At 40.6% G+C, this 25,035-nt stretch overlaps 1 protein-coding gene across 1 annotated transcript; it reads right to left on the bottom strand.

The window, feature by feature from the left end:
• Window positions 1–6,132: 6,132 nt before the first annotated feature.
• On the bottom strand, window positions 6,133–25,028 carry LOC110987292 (extracellular tyrosine-protein kinase PKDCC-like). Its single transcript, XM_022249895.2, has 7 exons — window positions 23,451–25,028; window positions 14,599–14,730; window positions 13,254–13,361; window positions 12,477–12,714; window positions 10,908–11,024; window positions 7,957–8,151; window positions 6,133–7,586 (listed from the first exon to the last, which is right to left on the bottom strand). Exons 1-7 carry the CDS (start codon window positions 24,225–24,227, stop codon window positions 7,501–7,503), a joined length of 1,653 nt encoding a protein of 550 aa, XP_022105587.2. The 5' UTR covers window positions 24,228–25,028; the 3' UTR covers window positions 6,133–7,500.
• Window positions 25,029–25,035: the final 7 nt, after the last annotated feature.

The following is a 25,035-nucleotide window of genomic DNA, read 5'->3' as shown; positions in this document are numbered from 1 at the left end:
TGACCCTATCCTTTAAATGTTGAATTCGTAAACCCTAACCCTATCCATTAATTTTCGAATTCGTAACCCTAACCCTATCCATTAAATTTTGAATATATAAACCCTAACCCTATTCTTTAACTCTACAATTTGTAAACTGTAACCGTATCCTTTAACTTTAGAATGTGTAAACCCTAACCCTGTCCTTTACATTTTTAATTTGAAAACCCTAACCCTATCCTCTAAATTGTCAACTTGTGAACCCTAACCCTATCCATTAAATTTCAGTTTAGTTTTAAATTTAGCTTTAAATTTGTAACTGTGTCCGTTAAGTTCTGTACCCCCTTTAAATCGACCATCTGTTCAATTCTCCATACCAAAAAATTCATTAATACAATTTCTAGCTGAAACAAATCATCACCCAATCCGCAAGCTTTGTGTAATTTTATTTTCACAAAACGCGCAGAAGCCCGACTTGAATAAACTTATAATCGTGTCTCTGAAAGTTTGTTAAAGAGAAGTAAAGTCTAGAAATTCAACAGAAAGCTTCCACAAGGCTTCAAGATAAGTCTCCTATTAAGACCCATTTCCAATGGGTCTTCACAGTGTGTAGTTAACACAAGCAGCCGTGTAGACATTAAATTGAAATGACAATATAGTACTGGTGTTAATTTTAAAAGTTGCATCCTGAAAAGGTTACCGGGTTATTATTTGTGCGATACTAACAATGAAATACATTACCTGCGTGTCCACATTTTCCCCAAAAATATGAAAAAAAACAAACCTGACACGTGTTTTTCCCCTACCCCCCCTCCGAAAATAATTCTGGATCACCGATACTTTCGTCTCAGATGGAGTGGAAAACAATAATGCGCCAGCCGCGACGTCTATAGATATGTTTTCAGTGTGCTGCAACATTAGCTGGGTTTGTTCGAGACAGCCTACGCCACACCTTCCAACACCTTATACAAAAAAATATTTAAAAAAAAGGGGATAGAAATTGAATGTGAAGGCAGCAGGCAGGCTTTATGATGGTGACTTTTCAGTTGGTTATTTCTCAAATACTTATAACACTTTCGATTCCCGAATCCCCCTTTCCACACGAAGGTTGTACCAGTACCAGCACGTACAGATGAGAAAATAAAAAAAATATAAAAGTTATGTGGTGTTGACCAAGCATTCAGGCGCACGGACTCCTGAAATTCGCAAGGAATCGCAGTTACCGGCTTCCATATAGGACTCTTCTGGGGTCTCGGGGTTCCCGGCCCACCACACTTCCTCCCTGCCCATCCATTTAACCCAAAAAGGATCGAGCGACCATGAAAGGGAGGAAACGAGACAAGCCCCTAAGCCCTGGCCGCCGAGTCGGCCATACGTCTCGAACCTGTACTAAGGCGCTCACCTGGACTTCGCGGACAGTCCCAGCAGAAGAGCTTACCCGGTTGGCTAAGGTACTGTTGGTACTTCAGGATGGTAAATTAACTGCTTTATAGTTGGGATGCAAAATTGAAAACCTTAAAAAAAGACGGCACTGGGATTCGAACCCCGTATTTGTATGCCTTTCAACACCTAGCTTATCCACTCGGCCATTTCAGGAGATGACAGCTGCGCGTTTTAGCAAGTGCCTATAAACTGCAAGGTACGGAGCGTAACACCATGCGTGGATAATTCGCATCCCTTGTCACAGTTGAATGCATGAGTTTTGGCTTCACGGCGATTCGATTTTGTCGAGGCGTATGAAGAACATATCAAAGTATCAGGTTTGGATCTGAATGTTAATTGAAAACTCCAACTGGAACATCACTCAATTCAGGTCAGAGGTCAGAGACTCGTCTTATCTAATCAAACAGAATTTCTCTCTTTTTTCTGAAAGAGACTGAATTCTGAGCTGATGCGATGTTATATGGCAGTTGATTCTGGTCCCTGGCTGTTGCAGGGAAGAATGATTGCCGAAGGCGCTTAGTTCTTGTTAAGGGGACTGTTAATGGTAGAGGGTTGTGTGATCTTGTTTCCCTAGTGTTGACATCCCTTGTCTTGAACTTCAGGTGATCTTCAAGGTGCAAATTGTGGACTGTAGCATATAACTAATCTGTTAATACGTCGTCTCTGACAAAGTGTTGGGAGTTGGAGGTTTTTGAGCATGGCTTAATTGAGCTTTCTCTATTACAATCATCGGTGATGAAGCGAGCTGCCCGCCTCTGCACTGCCTCCGATTCACTTTCTCTATGTTGCATTTAGTGTGAGGATTCCACATTGAGTTACAATACTCAGATACTCAGATTCATAGAGATTCCCAGAAATCTTACCAATTATACAGTTATATAAACATGATTAAAATGCGGTACAAAATTAAAATGTTAGAATTTTACTCCGCGTTCAGAAACTGTTCCCAAGTAGGGCTTTAACGTGTTGAGTTTTATTTATAGGGTCGGCTATTACGAACAAGTGAACTTAATAGGGATGAAATTAAATTACCTTATACGAATAAAGAAATCACAATTATCGGGACACTGCAGTATGGGAGAGAATTTTTGTGGTGTTTACTTTTCAATTTATAAATAATCCGCCTGGAGCAAAAGCACTCCCTCATTAAAAGATTTTTTTTTGCATTTTGGAAGAAAGCTATTCGAATTGTAAACAACGCGGGTTATTTGGACCACACTACTCCTTTCTTCAATAGACTAAATATTTTAAATCTTATCCATCTATATCGAATTATGTCTGCCTGGGCCTATTAAATGTTATGCTTATATAATATTCACAACATGCTTTTGCAAGTGTTTGATTATTTATTTTCATTTGCGCCCTCATTTTACTTACATGGGACAGTAGTTCATTAAGATGCGACTTACATGGGAAAAAAAAGAACATCATTTGCAAAAAATTCTATTTTAATGTGGTGATAAATAATTAACATGTGTACTTAGAATATAAAAGAATCGGGACGAATGTGTTCTGCATCTGGCAAGGTGAAACTGCATATTCAAATTGGGAACACGGAGTCAGACGTGGGTCCTCCTCCTCCAAGACCATAAATCACGCCTCTCTATAGATGTGGAGGGAATAATTATCGACGATAGGCCCACGTACTGACGCAACGCAAATGTCAGCTACCACCTTCTTTAATTAAAGGATCCAGGAAATGACCTTTTCTTAGAATCACTTTCTGTGTATCTCTGTACTCTTCTTCCATGCATGAAGACAGTTTGACATCTTTTTTGAGTTAGGTGAACTGAGCAGTGCACCAAGCATTTCTGGACTGTAGTACATTATCTGGTTTTCTTACCCGTTTACATCCTCTGACGTTTGTCTCAACGCAAAATGTGTACAATTGCATCAAACGCATATATTCTTGAAGACAAGATTATCAATGTATACAATTCTTTTTTTCTTTTAAAGTTACCAAGCAAGCCCCTGATCGGGTTTTACCTTCCTGAAACGTAGCCTGTGGCCTTTAGTTCAGCCGCAGGAACGCCGTTGCTATATCTTCGGTAGTCAGTGGCGTATCCAGTGGGGGCGGCGGGGGTCGTTTTTACAAGAATACTTAGGTGGGCAGGAAGGAAAGTAAGCGGTTAATTTATTCATCAAATATTAGCGATAAAACAATGCGAAACAACACCAGCAATCATGTGCCAATTCTGACATTCACTTCGACAATTTCATCATTGCACTCGTTATTTTCACTGTTTTATCTGACAATTTCATCATTCAGTGAGTTGGCAATGTCAACAGTTTCCATACGGAGATTTCAATATTCTTTACATTACATTACCGTCGCTATGGGAACAACAGTGTATAAGCATGTGAATGGAGATACATACATCACTCCATAGATTACCGTCAATATGGGGACTCCATAGATAACCGTCACTATGGTGTTGTCACTGTGAGGCTGATTTTGGTTCCCTTCATTTAATTGCTCTATTGCCAAATATAGGTCCTGTCTTTCCTAAGTGGTGGTAAATTACCACCCAACGAACTGTTCCAAGTCTTAGCCCGCCGTTCGTTAGCTGATATCCCCTTGTGTCAGTGTAGCCGCTTATCCTTGTGCAAGTTTAATAAATATATTTGTGGGGTTAGGCCAGGTAAATTCCACCTTCGTTCAGGCGGTCTACTGGGTCCGCCACAAGAGGTGTCCCAAGCTGTCCCGCCACAATACTAATGAGTTTTAATTAATGAACACTAGGGCAACTTTTCAGGATATTTGTAAACCCGTTGTAGCCTCAGAAACCATTGCTACATAAGCTTTAATTTGGTCACATCACGAACGCATCATATGGTCTGTTACCTTGAACAAGTGTCACATGACGCTCAAGGAAGTGTTGATTAGGTGTTGTAATGACTGATAAGTATTTTCACTTTAATAAAACGTGCGTATGCGTTTGATCATTATTTCTTATAGTGCCACTTCTTTTGTTACAATGAATGATCACGTTTTCCTCATTTCAGCAACGAAACGGAAATGAAATTTACTTCCTTCGATTAAAGTGTCATTTGATTTACTGACACTTCTTAATGGATGAAGATGCGGCGTCTTGGGTAAGCATGTTTGGATAGGGTTGCTCAGTTCGTGGGCAATTCCATCCCAACTTGACATTTTCACCGGAATATCCAGTGCATTTGTGTAGATAACGCGATCGTATGACATTGCTTTGAGGTGGAGAGGGCACACCCGCAAAACAGAAGAGTTAGTTGTAACGTGGACTACGTTTTGAGCAAGATGGAGATTCTGAACATTCTATCAATTTCCATTGGAGTGATAGGCATTGCTGGCAATTTCGTCGTCTGCTTGGTGATTTGGCGCATGAAAGACTTGCATACATTGACCAACGCCTTCATCTTCAACCAAGCAGTTGCTGACTTGTTATGCTCATTGGCGCTGTTTCTGTGCACAACCCTCCCGATCCCCGATCCGTTACCTTCTGGAGTATCTGGCTTGCTACTGTGTTATATGTTGAAGTCTGAAACTACCTTGTGGCTCTTTATGAACACATCATCAATCAGTCTGGCAGCTTTAACCCTCGAAAGATACCTGGCCATTGTGTTTCCCTTCTGGTACCGGAAGATCACATCGTCAAGGCGGCCTCCTGCGATCGCCATAGTGTTGACGTGGATTGTAGGCTTCAGTCTCGGATGCGTTACCAGTATCTTCCTCGTCGATTATTCAGGGAGCGAGAATCGATGCCGATACACCACGCTTTCCCCAACATCAAATCCTGCACACGGAGTCATATTCGCCTTGTATCTCGTCTACTTCATGACCACCGCTGCCACTATGCTACTGGCTTACATTCACATTATTGTCGTTTTGAAACGGAGTGCACGGCTAAGGATCCGGCCGGCTACCATAAGGCGATCAGGAATTAGGCAAAAAAGATCGCAAGAGCACCCGCTACTCCGTGCGAGACGTAATGTCATCTGGACCTTAATCTTAGTCTTTGCGGTCTATATCATATGCTGGCTACCCAATGAGATCATGTCTGCATTGGGAACCACGGGACTTCCTCTTCGGGTATCAGTCCTACTCGTGGCCAGCAACTCCTGTGTGAATCCCGTTATCTACGCCATTAAGTACAGATCTTTCAGAAACGGACTCAGACAACTGTTTTGTAAATGTTCTTGAGATTCATTGAGAAGTTTGTATCTCTTATTCTGTGCAACTGTTTGAGAAACCATGCCGCATATTTCTACCCGGAAATTTTTCCTCTCGAATAAGTGTTGGGCGATCTTATTTTTTTTGCAATTGTTGCCATCTTTGGTGTTTTGTGCCATCTTTTGCATGTTTCTGCATGCATAAAATTAATAAACGCAACCTCTTTTGAGTAGGCCTAACTATAGGAACGTCGCCGGCATCGTTACCAAGGTTGTCCTGAAACGTCAGCAACTTCTGCATGACAATTTGAGTGCTTGGTCGCCATCGATCTTTAAAACTATGTGAGTGCATTTAAAAAGGCCCTTCTGCGAGGAGTGTCTGCATTTTGGTGTATGCTTCGAAAAAGCCTCATTTAATGCAATGACTTTATTCAAAAAAAAAAAGATACTGTGTAAAAGCATGTACAAATAGTTACACCCTCATTTCTGCTGGGCAAGAACAAGCCGATTGTTAATACAATGTAAATCTAGGATGCTATCGATAGCCAATCAGAACAGTAGTTTGAATCTTGGCTTAACAACAGTGCAATTTAATTCACTCTTATTAAACTGCGTCTACTGATTTTAAAATTTTAAGCTACTTACCATAAAATAATTACAGACATCAATTACTAGGAATAGGCATCGCGAATTCAGGAATTTCTGAGTGCAATGTTCTGACTGGGTTTTAATGAACAACATATTTTTTGGCTATTCAAGGGCAAAGCAAATTTTGTTTGGATCGCGGCCTTGAGTTTTAAAATGTCGCAATTAACCGAAGAGTATTGAAGTAAAGGAGTATTTAATCATCAAAATCTCAAGAGATATTGAAAATAGTAGACAGATTGACGTAAAAAAATGAACTGTAACAGATTAATTTACGACTCACATGGCATCATACAAGGCTTATTATTGCACACTTACGGAACTCATGTTGAAGTTACCAAAAAAACCCCGAATTTTTCGCGTTTGTTTATATAGCTTTTATCTAGTTTTTCCCTTTAATTTTGGTCGATCCTTCCAACCACTTGCTTAAAATCCAGGCCAGTTATTTACTTTCCACTTGTTACATCTAATTCTTTCAGATTACCTTGTCAGAATTGGGTCTACTAGTTCAGTATTATTTGAATCCATTTCTGAGACTGATGGAGCAAATCGGAATTAATTTAATTTCAAAGAACTATACGCCAAAAAGACAGTATAAAATAACAATTCCTTGGCCTGAATTTAACAAAACATTTATATCCACTAGTGTTATATTTTCCACTTTGAAGACATTTTGGTGTTGCAATGAAGAATACATTCGTCAGGTATGTAACAACAGGCATTTCCCCAATCAATTTGTATGAAAAGTAGGTTTGGTCTTGTATAGCAATGCAAAGGTTTCAGCAGCACTCCATACATTCTAAAAATGTCCGGGTCAGATTGACCCACAATTGGGTCCCATTCGGTATGACCCTTTTCTGGGTCAAAACATGGCCCCCTTTCGGGTCATATTTGACCCTCTCTGGGTCATAATTCTGGGACAATCTGACCCGGACGTTTTTAGAGTGTATTAGTATAATTTAATTGGTGCACTTGATGTCTCCCATTTAAATCTACTTTCATTTAGCGGATAACGCCATTTTTTGTGCTTGGAGATGTAACGTCTGGTATACTGAAATATCGCACTTCGACATCAGCTTGTGCAGATAATCCGTAAAGATTAATTTGAAGGCATCAGGTGAAGACTAGATTTTCAAAGGAAAGCCCCCACATAGTTTCATAAAGTTTAGATATCTACAATGATTCTTTACGTCTTACTCTTAACGAGGCCCGGTGATATTTCGGCGTTCCGGCCTCATAGTCCCGTGCCCTGTTAAACTCTGATTGTGTATGGGATTCTGTGTTTCACGTCAGTTGGTAGTACAGCATGTTTCCCGGGCTGTGAACTGGCTGGTGCCCAGTTCCTCTCTTCAGATAGATAACTGTACGCTCTGAAATATGAAATCCCAAAGCTTAAGTGTTAAAGAGCGCTGTATCTGTTGTTATATTGTCTCATAATTCTTAAGACGATGAAATACCGGTGCAGGTACTCTTTGGTGTGTAAATTTAAGTAGCTTATATCATCACAGTGTGTGATCCTTCTGATATACATACAACACGTAAAGAACTCTTTAACTTTGTGATTTTTTGAACTAGTAAGAAATGTTGTATTGCAAGAATATCAGAAGCCCTAAATACAGAAAGACCAGCGGATAACAAAATAATTTGTAAATTAACAGGCCTAAACTTAACGCCGCGTTTAGATTTTCGCAGTATGCAGTCAAGTGTATACATGTGTATTCAAATTATTCACATTATTACCTGTCCATGTTTTCTCTGACGTCATTACAAATGCTGTGCATTGATCTTCTTGGTCGCACAAGTGTTTTGCTTCGTTTTCGTCGAAAGCTGTTAGGACGCAGCTGGGTCCACCCATCTGTAATGAGGCAGTGCACCAGAAATCGCCCTGGTGAGGCAAGTCGGTATCAACAAGAACGTCGTACTCATTCCCTGTACCTGGTAGAACGGTTAAGATCAGACATGGCTCAGTCTATGTCAAAGAAAAGATGAGGAACTAGGGTGGGGGAGTGTTAGTGTTGGCACTGATGGGACCGCATTGCTTGCGTTTCAAGGTCGTTCGTAAACTAGCGAAAAGCAGTTCCCAGCAAAGCGCCATCTTCTGGTCTCGCTCGAGGCCCGTACGGGTGACAGTTATTATGTTTAAGATCTCATGCTGTATTGCTCTTTGTGTATAGATAGAGTGATATTGCAAGAGTCACGTGTCTGCGGTGTTGTAGACAGAAAAACCTGACGTGCAAAGAAATAAACTAGCTCTTAGTATGTGAGAAGTGCAGTTCTGCGGATAGTCAATCACACTTTAGCGTACAAGTCTGAAACTTGGTCCTTTTTACCAGTAATCATCAGTAATTAAAAAAAGATATAACTCAAGAAAAGAAATTGTCTGGGTCCAAAAAGGGGTTCATTTACGGTACACTTTCCGTACAAACAAAACGGGGTTCGGTTACACTTTTGTGTAGAAACAAATTACTTCACTTTTCTTGTCGCATCAAATGTCTTTGAAACAAAAGTAATGCTCATTCCTGCCATTTTCGGATAAGAAGGGGTCTTTTTACCCATGTCCTCCATTATACACTTATGCGTATATGGAAACTTCGTAAGCTGGTAGGTATTAACATAAGTACTGGAAACAAAAACAATACTCAGGAAAAGCTCACTCTTGGAATTGTGTATAAGGAGGGGTCTTTTTTACCCTTTCAAGTGACAAAAAGGAGTCATATGTCACAATGAGGAACAAACATTTGAGAATGACATATCAGATCTAGAGGTATATGTACTTGCATCCTTCGCTCCTGTATTCAGTACAAATAAACTGGAACTCCGAATATTATACTGCACGGCTCCAGCCTTGAAGCGAAAATGAATGTTTAAAGTTTGGATGGCCAATGTCCACTGACAGGTTGACCGCATCCAGCTAATCAATACCACTGTCCTCAATATCATCTTCAGCAGTGTAATATTTCTCATCGTCCTCACTGTCGCCTTTGAGGGACTATTAGGCACTGCAGAATCGGGCAACTGTGGCCCATCACACCATACAATACTGTATAGAGGGATCCCAATACGACGCTTTTAGCGTCGATCTGCGCATTTCCGCGTTTGAAAACGAGGCTGTATGTGTTAGCTTCAATTCTTAATACGATTAGACGAGGAAAGTAAGGAGTCAAGACACAAAATACATAAAGGTTTGTTAAATTAAGACTGTCCAGGCTTCAACTTTTTGTGGAAGAGTCTTTTAGGATGACTCAACACGTAAAATCAAAAGAAAAAATAACGGCAATTTACCGCGAACTAACTTATCTGCGATGGTCGTGCATCTTTGGCAGTGGGCGTGGTTTAAACTGAAGTGGTGTCACACTTACGAACCAGATACTGCATGTACTGTGTCGACTCCGCGGGCGCACGCGATGAAGTTCAACACAGAGAGCCTCGGTTACGATGCAGATATGCGCAGATGGAGCTAATGTGAAATCCCTCTATATGACTGACTCCATCATGTCAGGCCAAGACTCAAGCCAAAGAACTGAAGGAAGTTTCCTCAACCTCCTTTGGTTGAATACAAGGTAACCAACATCAAGAAGAATACTGTCAGAGCCAAACTCAGCCATGTAGAACACAACCAATCCTCCGCACTTGAGGAATCTGACAACATCCTGGATATTCTAGTCTCACTATTGGATGAACAAGTCCGATCCGACTAATTGTGTAAGTAATATCACCCAGATAGACGGTTACCCCGTACTTTCAGTCAAGTGAGTGCCACTCAACTTGTTAAACCTCACCTGATTTAATTTCTGAATAATTTCTGACGAATCCCCCAAGGAACGAAAATGCATTCCCGCTATTTCTCAGGTGAACCCCAACCCATAGTTTGGGTAAATATGGTTCTGATCAAAACTAATTTAATTTCGTTCCTATTATTTCTACCCTCCCGAAACTCCACTGCAGTCTCCATGTAGAAATAAATCACGCAATGACACACCGTCAAATGAACATGTGCTCTTTCAAAAGCACCCAACGTTTGTTCGTTGAGAGAGTTTGTTCGATCTATGAGAGAGCGCGTCTCTGAATTGGATAAAGTACCATCACTTCTTATCCCCAACCATCAATAAGTAGCTTATAAAGAAACTGATTCTGTTAATCTCCTTCAATGTAAGCTTCTTTCCTGACAACTGATTCCGACAATCTCCCTCCAGGGAGGGGTTTTCTCAAATTTCAGTGGGTACAAAATACATGTAGACCTGGTAAAAATGAAATTTTGCCCCTGACCCTGTCTCGTCTGCAAGATGTTTCAAAGTTATCAGCCAATACTAGGAATGAGAGCCTGTCTGAATATGACATTTACCCCTATGATAGGACCATTAAAGTCAAATAATTATGCAACGCCATTTCCTCTCTTGAGTTATAATTTTTAATCACTGGTGATTACTGGTAATATAGGGCCAAGTTTCAGACTTGTACGCAACAGTGTAATTGAAGGTGAATGAATTTGGGGGGGGTTCGGGGGTCCCCCATTCCTCAATTAGTGCTAGGAATGGTGCATTCAAGAAATGGGTTTTCTTCGCTACCTTACTAATACTTGAAGATAGCCATCATCAAACCTTTTGTACGCAATAGTGTAATTGAAACCGAGCTCGCTCCCGAACTATAGGGTATAAAATATTGACAGTTAAAAATTGCCATTAGAACCAAACCTGTATAAAAGCTCTGGTTTTCATCCTCTGCGTAGTTGAGGTATGTCCCACTGCGGTATAGTTGCAGGATCCGTTCCAACTGCTGATAAGTTTCCTGGGAACCAACCAGTGCCTCGCCTGGTTAGTAAGAATAACAATAACAAACAGTTAATTGTTTCTCTACTGGGAATGTAGATAAAGGAGACGTTGTAAATGTAACGTCCATTGTAACATTGCTATTGGTAGATACCATTACAGTCATGATTTGTATTCCTCACTTCTGGCCGGGCTGGGTACGCCCCTCATGGCTTATTTCTAAAATTATTTCTTTTGTAAAGCCACGTTGAGTGAACAAATGATATGTACTAGTCCACTATAAATTGGGTAGAACCTTCCATGCTCTGTTAGCCATACCACCTTTGGCCAGCAGCCCGCTGACATGGTCTAGCTGCTGCAGTCAAGCTAGCTATACGTGGGCATTCTACTTGGGTGTGGCGATTCATCACAACATCCTGGGCGCTTCGATCGAGCAAGCTATTGAGAGTTCATTCAATAACATGAACTGTCAGCGCCGGTGCAACAACTTATCCACGAAAGTGCAGATCCTCCTTGTCTTTCAAGCCTTGGTACCCGCAAAATCAGTCACCAGCGCCCCATTAGCAGGCCAACTGGACTCCGTGACTAACAGCGAAACCTACTATCCTGTTTAATTCTTATGTTCACCGGGTCTTCATATTTTCCTTAGAATCGGCCGATTTCTGAATTTATTATTGTATAAATGTAACTTGTATTGTATTTAATTTTAGTCCTGAATTTGATTTTGGTGTTTAATTTAATCCTACCAAATTTACTCTGAATTGCAATTACGGTTTCCCCAGTCTTGTTAATTGTTCGTTTCTCACCATTTTCGGCTTACTACGTTTATTCTTTCCATAATTTTGCTTTACTGCCGTTTGGGACGTACTGGGCTTATTGTTTGGTAACACCAGTCCAATAAGCCTTTTGCGAGTTAAATTTGAATAAAATCTGGTACACTGAGTTCTTTTAAAAATTCACGTGAACATAACAATTTGAATTCTTCATACTGAACACACTGTTGCTATACCTCGTGATTGGGCGCATACTTTTGTCTAGTTACATAAGAGAGACGCCTTGCAACAATACACGGTTCTCATGGATAAGAAAGGCACAAAGGAACCAGCCCATTCCAGAGAAGGAAGTCGCTATGCAAAAGCTTGCCCCGAATCACGATGTAACATATGCAGCAAGGTATGAGACGGAGAGAACCCCCCCCCTGCTTTGTGTTGGTCATTGTCTCGCAGGAATCTGGGGAATTCCTTTCAGACATCTTGGGGGGATGTGTTAAGTAACAATAGTCTGGAATGTGTATAGGGATTGGACATGTTGGGGGGTACCCCTCGGTCTCATTTCTTGCTGAGTATACGATGTAAAGCAACAGTGTTTTTAGTCTGGGGAATTCAAATTGCTTTATGAGCAATCAGATAAGTCATTGTACCAGATCTTATTCAAATCTTAACTCGCAAAAAGCTTACTAAGGACTTTTGGAATTCTTTACACTCAGGTTCATACCTGTTTTGTTAACAAGATCAGTGACCATCACTCGCAGGCTGGATGGAGTTTCGAACGGTAACAATGTAAAGAAAATTTTATAAGCGCTGTACACATTCCTCCTATCGCTATAGTATAGACACCTCCCGTCTACGCAGGGTAGATAGACCGTTGAAGAGCTACCGAGGAGGGCGCAATCCACAGGTGTACGGCATGTAACTGGTTTGTCGTCTACGTCATCCAGGTCTACCAGTTTAATCTGAAATGGATTATTCAGTTAGAAAATGATGAGCTCGAAGTGGGGACAGTCATTTGCTAAAAATCAATTGAAAAATTCTACTCAGGCTTCAGGGAACATTTGCCACTTTTTTTTTTTCGGACTGAGTATCATCGGATGCATGATAATGTGCCACGTGGCAGCTAGAAACACAGTTTTCTAAAGTACAATCCTATAAAATCAAAACGCACGTCCCAAATGGAGCTGCTGTAACTACTGAAGTAGAAACCCGGCGATGCAAACAACATACCTTTGTACGCATAGTTACACATAATTGTACTTGTTTTGGTATCCTTTTTGTAAGTGTTGCTCCTAAACTTCAGGAATTTTCAACTTCCACAAAACCTTAACTTTTCCTGCATTGCCTTAGAAACCTGAAGTTGAATATGCGGGTCTTCCTTAGCATCTTCGGAAATTTCAGTATTAGCTACCATGGCAACTAAAATAAATCCCTTTTTTTATATGAAGCATCTTCAAAGAGTATTTCTTCCAACTTATTTTTTTCATTTCGGCTTTCATACCTCGCCGTCCACTGTAACGAACTGAGAAGGTTTGAAGTCGTGGATGCCGAGGGAGCCAACAGAAGAATTACTCAGATAATACATCAAACGACTCACTCCAAGAGATATCTGAACAAAAAGAAAACACAACGTCATCAAGTCACTTATGAAGACAGACGGGAAACCTATTATGATTGTGTTTACTTCATATGAATTTCGACATTTAAGATATACCTACAAAATATGCGGGCCTTATCTTGCAAATCATCTGGGAACTTAAGATGAGTCCCAACTCCAAGGCTGATCTTTGGTAAGACGCGTTCTAAAAACACTTTCACTAAACCCATCATCGGAAAGGTGCATTAAGACTATAAATTTGGTGGCTGTTCCTTTTTACTGATGACGAAATAGTCGTTGAAACGAATGGCCAATTTCCTCTGGCCATGTACGTTCGCGTGTATAGAACAAATACCTTTGGACAGAAAAATTTATCATTAATGCTTCGAATCATTTCTTTATTCTGGTTTAATTAGAGAAATACTGGTGTTTGTATATATTAAGTTTTGAAAAAAATCTACTTTTTACTAACAAACACGTATAAGAAATCTTTGCAATTTTGATTCTGCAGCTGTTTTCTTCTTCGAAATTGTTCATTTTATAACTCTTACACGACATTCGTCTGTCATTTCCAATGATTGCTGCACACTTTGTTAAGGTAAGACTACCCTCAGACCTGTTGAGTTGACTTGGTATGCAAATCAGGAAGTATTGAATAAATCTGAAGTTTTGTGAAATCATTTTTAAGAATGAGTTGCAAGATAAGACAAGTTACCTTTGCTGAGTTATGTCTAAGCGTCTAATGAAATTGGCCCATGATCACGAGCAACTTCTCTAGCTTTTTATTCTTAACAGTAGGCCAAAATAATGCAAAGAAATATTTGGAGGTTGAAGATGCTGTAGCATTCCTTGAAGCGATTTTACCGGTGCTAAAATCAATGAAAAGCATGAAAATAGTTCTCGTCTTTAACTCCTTCTTGAGTTCTTTCAAAAAATTATGTAAAAGACGATGTTACATTATCGGGTATTTTGGTGACCATTACCATGTGCTACTTAACAAGCAATACAATTGCGCACACATCTTCAACAATCAATTAGTACCCATGTTTCTAGTGATAAGCAACTTCTTTTCTCTGCCTTTAAACGCCAAAACTCTTTACGAGGCAACAAAACCAAGAAAATCACATGACAATGGCCACAGATGATGGTGGCACATTACGTCTGTAAAGAAGGAATGACTGTATGGATTAACGGTTGAAATTATCGAACTTCTCAATTTTACAATGAAACGACGTCAAAATTTAGTCACCCTCAGTCTGTCTTCCCAGGACATTTTCAGTAATTCCAGGAATGTGATTGGATGACCATACTCTGTAACCATGGTAGTAGTGCGCGAGGAGTCATTGATATCAATCTTCCCGGGCAGGCAGAAACCTAATACCTGATTGTAAAGATAGAGAAAAGACAAAGTGAAGCACACATTACTGTATTTTGGGCATTTGAGTTGTGGATTCTTTAAGTCACAGATGCTGGCCAAACATGTATACCGTGACTTCCTCGGACACTCCAAACGTTTTTCTTGCTATTAGTTAGTAAACATGCTCAACTGCGTCAACAATAGCATATTTCAAGTTTTGATAGATGTTGTTTAGCAACTGAATATTTCAAGATGTACTTTTGCGTCGGGGAGATGTGAATGATAATTACGGGTTTTGTTCTAACGATGTTACTTTATAGAGTATTTTGGTAAGCCTTATCCATGTGCTACTTAACAAGCATAGGTTCGAGTCCCACCCGAGTAATCTTGTGAATTTTTCACAAGCTCTCAGATAAGCACTGAGTATGCAGTGTTTATAAATATAAATATACGTTGTGTTACAGCAAAACCCATGATTAAAATTAAAACTCCCCGACGCAAAAGTACATCTTAACATAGTTTGCAGTACTCGCTGCTACATCTGACTCGGACCGGCCAGCCGACCCCCGCGAGCTCGGTGGTCGAGTTGTTAAGACGTATGCACTATTAAGCAGGAGGTCGTGAGTTCGAGTCCCACCCGAATAAGCTTGTGGATTTTTTCACAAGTTCAAGGACAAGCACTGACTATACAGTGTTAATAAACATACGTTGGATAAGGGCAAAACTCGTAATTAAAATCAACTGAATGTTTATCTAATTTATGAATTGAACATCTAATGTTTAGCATGTAAAGATGTGTTTTGTTACTGAACACAGTTTCTGGGGTACAGTGCCGAATAAGACTATCGGTTATTTGATATCTAAAGAGGTCATATATCCAAATCACATCGAGCAGAAATAGTTGGGTATATACAAAGTTGTCTGCTCACAAAACCCTCTCAATATTTGGGAGCTGTCACATAAAAATATTGCAGTCAGAGGTATAAGGTATTCAAATAGATTTTTGATATACTCTGATTCCGGGAGAAAGTTGACAATGTGCAGGAAGGTACATTTGCAGATTCTTGTTTCTACATTGACGAATCATCCTAACGTCATACACCAACAACTGGACTGAACGTGGGGTGCAGTGATTCTTAATACTATGACTCAACAGTCGGCCAATAATATACAACTCAGAATTACGTGTCATGGAAAGTAAAGTTAATGCAGCTATAAAGTATCGTTAGCGGCTGTTTACAGACGAAGTCATCCAAGTTAATTTGTTCGTGATCGTAGGCGTATCCACATGATACAACACGTACATGGGTATGTATAAGGTTGCAAAAATTTAGTCCGTAATGATGCACGTGGCAACGTAGCAACATTGGTGGCGCTGTTTTCCTCACAAACAAACTCATTTACCCAAAATGTAATTCAAAGGCATTGCAATCCAAACAAACGATACGTCAAGCGTCGTGCATGTGAGAATTTTTTTATTTTGGGGGAATAAAATAAATGTGGTGTACAAAACCGAAACTTCATACGTACTTGTTCCGTACCAAGTTGCTTCCGTACGTCGTCGGAGTCACTTTTCCACATTAAGTACAAGACAGCCTAAAGTGATGATGTCATAAGCGAATACGGATACGTGATACGAGCGTGCATTTTCTGTTTGTTGAAACTGTCTAGTGTGTGGATATCTGAACGCTTGTGCCCTCACTTTAATATTGAAAAATGAAGGGGAAGCCTACCAGACCAACGGCGCTAAGAAAAAGAGGTCTCCGTGGATTTACCGACAATTTACGATGCTAGAAAAAAAGTCAGGTTCATGTAACACAAATCAAAAACCTCTGAGACTTTGGAAGAAGCATAGCTTTTTCGGTATTGTGTGTATCTGTCCTTTGAATTCCTGACATTTTTCATGGTGCTTTAATCAACAGGAGTCCGTGTATAGACTAAACCAGTATTACTAAATTAAAAACAGTAATAAAACAATACAATTATGTTCACGTAGACTAAGTCATTATTACTAAATTTAAAACAAAGCAACAGTAAAACCAATACGATAAAACAGATGAAACCCAAAATGCATATTGATGTATTTTTGCGTAGGGGAGATGTTAATTATATATAACGGGTTTGCCCTTACCCAATGTATATTAATAAGCACTGTATGCTCAGTGCTTGTCCGAAAGCTTGCGAAAAAACCTCATAAGCTTACTCGGGTGGGACTCGAACCCACGACCTCCTGCTTACTAGTGCAAATGTCTTAACCACTCGACCACCGAGCTTGCCGAGGTCGGCTGGCCGGTCCGAGTCAAATGAGGCAGCGGGTACCGTGGGTTCGAGTGGGTTCGAGTCCCACCCGAGTAAGCTTATGAGTTTTTTTCACAAGCTCTCGGACAAGCATTGAGCATACAGTGCTTATTAATATACGTTGGGTAAGGGCAAAACCTGTTAAATATAATTAACATCTCCCCAACGCAAAAATACATCTTGAAAATAGTTCGCGGTACCCGCTGCTTCAAACGTTTTAGAAAGTGCAGAATTTGGTTTGAAGCATGTGACAACCATTCCATGGTATCTTACTCCCAATATTCTTCACATTCCATACCATATGCCGCGTTTATTAGTGTTGGCAAATATTTGACAACCATTCCATGGCATCTTAGTTACATCCAATATTTTCAACATTCGATACCATCTACACAGAGTCTGTGTGTGGGGAAACATTTGACTTTCAATTTTGCAGGTGAACACTTCAGGTGCGTGGCTTGATATGTACGTCAACTGACAGATGACCAATTGATGTAGGCCAAGTTTATTTTAGTTGGTCCAGCTCTGTCTCGATGGATGGTTCACTGGTTCTCTCGGGTGGGCCAAAATGTTACATATGTTGGTGAGAAATTTCGGTACATTCAACCAATAATTCTGCACTGAGAGGGCTCTGCTATGGCTTGCAAAATAGACACTGATTCCAAAATAGATCTCCATTGTCAATACAGAAATAAAGATATCACTTTTCATACTAATACATAGCCTAGCTACTGGTATTGCACGAACTTTGCACGCCCGGAAATAGAGCTATCTCTATTTCGGAATCAAATGTCATCTTTGCACGCCATACTTTGTTCATAAATATGACCAATTGGGGAGTTCAAATTCAATATTCAAGTTTCGCGGCTGCATAGTATTGTTGTAAGTTTTAGTAATGGGCTGCATGTTTTTTCCTATTTTTAAAGTTCCTAGAAAAGTTGGCACCTAACCCAACACCACCACCTATGAATATGGCACCCAAATGTATCACGCATTGGTAGTTGATACCACTGAGCTTCTATTATAAGGAGTCAAAAAGGTTTGAACCGAAGTTTTTCCTCCCAGGAATAAAACGATTTTAAAGGTCCCACTGCTTGCTTACTGAAATCCAGTCTGAAAACAAGTATACCTCGATTAAACGTTTGCAGGCTTTGCAGGTTTTCTTGGGTCCAAAGGGAGACTTAATACGGGGTTTCTACATCCAAGAGATTTCTTTTTCATAATGAACAAAGACAAATTTTCATACGGCGTATTATAACTTAGTGACGTGGTCAACTGGAGGTAGGCGGTGGAGGGCAACTTCCCAACTTAATTTATGTTGCTTACTTTTTAAATACATTTGGGGGGGGGTTGAGGGTTCTAATACGAATGAAAAAACTTTGTTTTCGTCATTTGAGACAGAAACCCACTCCCTCATGCATCCGACCCCAAACTTTGATACGCTAATGAGCGAAGCAGCCCCTAAATCTTAACTTCCTTGGTGGAGTAAGCTCGCGGTTATTTCAAATATTTTTCAGCTCGGTGAAAATGACGCAATCGATATTGAGTGCTCGCTGTTGTTAGGATTCAAACATTAGTGTTCCTTGGAGAGGCTTCGTCTAATTGTTAGATTTTAAATGGCTGCCCGATTCCCTCGTTGCATTTTAGCTGAAGAATGCAAACACCGAAGGCTGTTAAGATACTCCCACAAAGAATTGCAAATCCCCAAAGTGCCCTCCCAAACGGTCCAACTGTTTGGGAATGCAAAAATATTATCGTTCACAAAATACAAATGCATCAGACTTTGGGTAAACTACGTTTCAGGCACGGGAAAAACGTGTTTAAATAACAGAAAGAAAAACCTCCCTCGGTGTTTATCAAACTCCAGTTGACGACCGCCCACTGAATTACTGCGGCTTAAAAACACGAACAAAACAGCCACCCGGAAGGCCTAATCGGCCTACTTCGGTGTGTTACCCATTTGCTTTGCTCAGTTGAGTCACAATACTCGACCTAATGTATTTCAAGCAGGTTGAAAAGGACATGGGTCCTTTCAACATTGAAGAGTGAGGGATTAGCTCAGACGACCGAATCTCGTTGCCGACACCCGGCGGGTTTAACTGATGTCAGCGAGCCGTCATGAGCCCTTGTCACGAAAACAGGTGCATCTCAATCAGTTGCACAAAGAACTGATTTAACTTGCTTCAATCTTGCCTAAACAAGCGGGTAACAAATAGGGTCACAGTAACAAAATAAAGCTTATTTGAATTTTGTCTCTCTCGTGTGACTCGTGTTTATGACGCCCCTCCTGAGCGCTAGCGTCCATAATCTTTCTTCCTTTTAGATGGATACTGTTCTCAGAACCTCCTGGGTCAATGATCAGATATTACTTCTCCCTGTTCTTTGATCAAGCCGATTAGATTTACCGTCCACTAATGTCAATTTGCGAGTGTGTCTATTTCATTCTCCGTAATCTAATTGCGAAGATTATTTTCTGCGTATGCCAAACAAAAACTGAAGGATAAGTTCCGATCATTTTCTTGGTCACAAAGTTATCTGACCCTGTGCCTCTCTCCTGGACTTACACTCCAATTTCAAAAGAGAAAATCCATCATTTCCAACTCCGCTTCAACGTTTGACGTTCCACACGAGATACCAGTGAGTGTGTAAACTAATGCACTTAAAAAAGACTCACTCGAAAATACAACCAACACATGGACTACAATTCTATCTAATTTTAGTGTTCCCCCGTTAATTCCACGGTTCTCAGTTTCAACCGACCGTATTGCACCCGAGCTCACTGAAAACAATCTCATGAATTCATTGGAACCGCTTTTCACCCAAGCTCTTCAAAAAAATTCTACGAATTTAACGAACACAAAGACCTCCAAAGGCAATACATAACTTTCTGGCAACTGTCTCAAATGTGGAAACTCGTTTGGGCGATCTTTAAACTACACAAACTTTGTTTTTTCCCCCTTATCTATTATATCGCTGGTGTTGTGACAGACCATGGAAAGACGAGACAGAAGATAAGACACCTTCCAGAGCGATGTTTAGCCAACAGGCTTTGGATCACTGATAGCATGCCTCATTAGAGAAGGCCCGTCGATATTAACAGCTGTAAAGGAACAGTCAGAGGGCAATTTGCAATCGAACTGAGTCCGTAGTTATTGATTCTACCGTCACTCTGTCCAGAGGCGTAAATCTGTGCCGGAAACTGGGGGGGGGGGGTGGGGAAAGGGGGGGAAGATAACTTGCCCAGCGATCAAAATTTGAAAAGCAGGGGGGGGGGGTGACACCATATGACTATTATGGTCGATGTTCTGATATTGCTGAACATCTGCTTTATGCATTCACAATGACATATTTGTGGCTTTTGATATATTTTTTTCCTTTTTTGAGTGATATTGAATGCATTTTTTTAGTCGTCGAAAGTCTGAAAAATTGTCACAATCCGCTTTGATATTTTGCTCACGCGTGTGTGTGTGTGTGGGGGGGGGTGATTCAATAGCACCTCCCCCACCTCAAAACGTGGGGGATATACCCCCTGGATTTACGCCACTGCCCATGACTGTATCGATTCTTATCCGTAACGCTCCATAAGGAAGTATCTAGGTACAACAATCAGTTAATACATGAGGACTAATGCGTTTAATTTGGACATTCTGTGAACCGGTTGTCAATATTGGATTTCCAGCGTGATTACTGCGAGAAAAGTTTAACGCAGTAATAAGAAACCACGTTTCTATGAACACAAATCATTCACGACCTGTAGGCCCTATGTGTTTGCTGAATGTCTGTGGGGCACAGGGTTAAGGCTGAACTGTGAGGCACAAGCTGTTGTTTTCAGGGGAAAACGTGCCCGTCAGTGTGCATGACAATTTGAAGAGAGTCAAGCTTTTTTTTTTCTTTTTTTACATAGGTTTTTAAAGTTATTTTAAAACGTTTCTCATTCCAATTCACCTCATGACATTTCCAACTTAATCCAAGAAAAAAGCCAGCCCTTACCATGAACAATTTTGTCTTTGACCATTAAATTTCAAAAGTTGGTCAACACATTTCAAGATAACGTCAAGAACATTCGTTATTTCAGTTCAAGTTCGTCCAAAGGAAAGCAGAGTTGCGGCACTCAGAAATCGATCGTGCCGATTTTTAGGCAAATTAGTCCTCATTTGTTCACACGCTAAGAAGGGGTTTAGTTGCACTGCAAAGAGAACATGGCCTACACATAAATTTCTTAATATCAAGGAAAAGAACAAATTTCACCGATCACAGAAGAACAGTTAAAACAAATGGATACAAAATCCTCAATAGCAAGACGTATGCATTCTACTGACGGGGGGGGGTTGACGAAATGATACGAACATATCAAATTTTTGGACAAATTTGTTTTCTGAATAACGCAGCTCGGCGTATAAGCGAAATGAAATAGAATACTCGGTCAAAATGGTACTCGTGCTTAGAATTTGGTTGACCGAAACTTGAAATCGTCTGACAGTTGACGAAATTAAGCACTGCAAGTGATTTCGCTGATTTCACTGGACAAAATCGAAAATACACATTTTTGTGAATTGGAATGAAAATCGTGTTAAAATAGCTGGGAAAACCTAGATTTATATTGTTTTATATATTACATTTCAGAATTTTCTAACAAAGTGAGACCTGGTTTGAGCATACTACGACAATGCTTGTTTACCAATAGTTACTTAACTGCTGATTATTTTATAATTTTATGATTGGCATTCACCTTTTACAAAAGTGAAAAACGTCAACTTAAGGTTTAGGTGATAAAAACCAAAGCTGGTCCTGGAAAACAGTACCTCATAGGCCCAACATAACCAAAAAACATTCAGACACTTAAAATTAAGTAGGCCCAGATAAAATTGAAATTTCTTGGGATCAAACTTTTTGCAAATTCCTACTAGGGATGTGATATTATGCTACTTTAGCATGCTACCTACCTACAACGCATGTAAACTGCGAAAACAAGACTTCTTCACGAAATTGTCCTGTTCCCAGAGTTTATTCCACTTTTTAAAACAATTCTGGCTGACGTAGATTAGATTCTGTGCCCTATATTGACAAAAGTATTTGAACAATTTAACAGGCATTTGACATTTCTGGAACAGCTGCAATCACTCGTCAATGTCAGAGTCAGAGTCAATAGTATCGCAGTTTGAAGCAGATGCAACAAAGTAACAGCGTCGAAATAAAAGCAATTTTCTCAGCCAAGATTGCATATTCCCGATCTGCGTGACAAAGGAGCATGGTGGATTGCATAGGCAATCACGTGTCAGATTTATGGTCTCGTAAAAAAGTCTCACAAATATGCTAATGGCAATCCTGCCAACGGCAGAGAAAAATACGGCGCCTATTATCTCGCGTTTTAACTGCGTCATTAATCACTGATAATCTAGAGTCTGGTAGGAATGCCGAAATATTTTAAGGGGGGGGGCATTGCTTAGTCAAAGACAGCTGTCTTATATGTAGTTGCTGATTGATCAATATTTAAAGTTCGTACATGTGGGTCTACAGTCAAAAATGAGGTTACGTGAGAAATAATCTTGGGTTCTATAGGCCTCAGGGATGTTATAAATTGTTGTACGACTATATAGGTAAATTAGAGTCATAGCTTACTGTTACAATTGTGGTGCGAAAGCTCTTCAGCTGGGTCAGTCAACGTAAACATTTCGTCTTGAGAGAATCAATCCTCAATAAAAAAGCACTTTACAAGGTCATCAAAAAATTTCTATCTTATGTTAAAGGTCACTGCTGCCTCATTAGAACACAGAAGGGAACCAAAAAGAAACACAATTTGTCAAGACTCCTTAAAACTTCAATAATGGTGTTTTTAATCATTTGGCTCATCTACCATTTTAGGCAAATCATGTATTATTTCAAAAAACGTTTTTTTTCCTTTTGAGGGGCACACCTTGGATGCTTTTGATGTTCAGCTTATTATTTGAATTAATGTAGGGACATGCAAAATTCACATTGTTCATTAAGCTAGAGCAGTATATATCACCATCAGATGTGTACAAGTTTAATCTTTTCACATTATGAACTTTTATGCTCTGTACTCTGAAAGTCATCTGCGTGTCACAAGCGATCCTGTTATTGATCTCACTTCCAATAAACAGGCCTATAAAGGACTAGATTTTTCTTTTGTCTCAGCTGGTTGCTGATACAGATTTCCTGAAGGGGGCCTGTATCATAACTTATTGTTGGGTAGTGCACTTTCAATCACACCTGAGTCTCCGTATCTGAGCGCGACCTGACGTTTTCCGTCTTGTAATGTTTCGCAGCAATTGTGAATTTTCGATTACTTTACTTTTTTGAGGATTTTGAGCAATAGAAAAGTGTATTTTCAGAATAACACGGTAACAGAGGAGTATTTTCTCAACACGATAGTAACGTGAACGTTCAAACAAATAGGTAAGGTCGTGTGTCTTGTTTCAACCAACCTTGATTATATTCGGGTGTTGAAGTTGTTGTAGCAGTGCAATTTCCTTAAGAACCTTGAAGTTTGCTAGAGTGAAGCACTCCTCCTTACTCATCCCGTACCCGACGCACTGTGTCATGTCTGGTCCATTCGAAAGAGGTGTCTTCAAGGCCACAGGTTTTCCTCCTAAGAAAGCTTTCTGCACCCTCTTCGTGTACCCAAAGCCCACTAACTCCCTGTCAGACAGAGGTATGCTTGCTATTTCCTTACATCCATAGACCAGTTCGGAGGTAAGGGTAGTGTCTTTTGGAGGCTGTTCGGTCTCGCGTGCCGTGTGGATTTGAGCCTCTTTGTCTGTCTCACCCCTTTGGAGACTCGATGTCGTTTTTTCCTTCGTTGCAGGTGAAACTGGGTCGAGCATGTTGTGCACATCCATCAAATGTCGCTTCGAGTTCAGCTCCGCCAAATGACGAGGGACTGGCACCGCAGGAGCGTCTGTAAAAGGGCCGTCTAACTGAGCCTGCAGGCGGGCAAGCTGTTCATCGCTCTCTGCGACCCTTCTCCTCCGGTAGCCGATTTCCTGTCGCAATTCGGACACGAGGTTGGCGAGATGCGTGAGGCGTTTCTCCACGGGGCTCAGCAGCCGTACGCTCGGATTACCGGCGGTGTCGTCGCTTGTGACATCGGGGCGTGATCGGCCCTCGTTCAACAACAGGAAGGCCGCCCCGATAATCCACAGGGCAAATGCCGCGGTGGCGGTACCCAGGATTGCGCGTTTAACACAGACTGGTCTCGTCATCTAGCCAATTACATTGGACATCGGCCGACAAGGTCGCGGAGAAATCAACGTAATTTAACCATAAAGTTTTATTTTATTTAACAAAGGGGCATTTTACATATTAATATTCAGAGGTTCTGAGTTCCAGAATGCTTCATGGATCTTCAGTCGAGTAGCTGTCACTAGATTCTTCTGGTCTGAACAGTTGCTTGCGTGTCCAGCCTGAATGGCATGTTATGTTCCAAATGAATTCATCACCATTGGGTTTGGCTTCCTCAGTTTACCATTCTATCAGCATTCCATTCCACAAATCAGTATTTCCTGGACCGCGTGGCAAACTCGATAGTTCCCGCAGCCAATTTATCGGCAGTCCCACGGCGACGAGTCCTTTTACATAAAACAAATGTACGTCATCTTGGACTCTTAATGCTTACATATTGACATCAAACTATTGGGACTTGAACTTACGAAGCAGCCTACTGACTTCAGAGAACTTGCTGTGTTCAGTAATCAGTACTCGAACACGCACTAGTTGGAGCGGCTCCATGGTAATTGTATCGTCTTTGCTGTATAAACGAATCAATGGTAGTTTCGATCCACTCTGTCATTCCCGGCCACACGTGATTCATCAGGCCCAGATTTGATTGGTCACCGATTTGGGCTTTGCTAATTGATGCCTATTGTCCGGCCTGGACGGGCCGAGCAAACAACACTGGCGCTCACCGCCACTCTTAAGCGTCCATTAGGGATTTACCGATTCAGGTTGATTGACAGAGCTTAATTGACAAGGCATAAAGTACTCCACTCCAGCCCAGATGCATACAGAAGT

The sequence above is a fragment of the Acanthaster planci genome, linkage group LG01 (genome assembly GCF_054643075.1).
Source record: "Acanthaster planci isolate LZ-2023a linkage group LG01, COTS_SCS, whole genome shotgun sequence".
Classification (NCBI taxonomy): Eukaryota; Metazoa; Echinodermata; class Asteroidea; order Valvatida; family Acanthasteridae; genus Acanthaster; species Acanthaster planci.
The sequence above is the reverse complement of the archived record's forward strand: the minus strand, read 5'-3'. Positions and strand labels throughout refer to the sequence as shown.

Bases quoted from the DNA above. Each gene is read 5' to 3' on its own strand.
- LOC110987292 (XM_022249895.2), bottom strand. From the start codon at position 24,227: ATGACGAGACCAGTCTGTGTTAAACGCGCAATCCTGGGTACCGCCACC. The intron at 13,362-14,598 runs GTGACTAAATTT...CTTTTTGTTCAG, and splicing joins CCTGGGAAGACAGACTGAGG to ATATCTCTTGGAGTGAGTCG. The intron at 12,715-13,253 runs GTATGAAAGCCG...AATCCATTTCAG, and splicing joins TCGTTACAGTGGACGGCGAG to ATTAAACTGGTAGACCTGGA.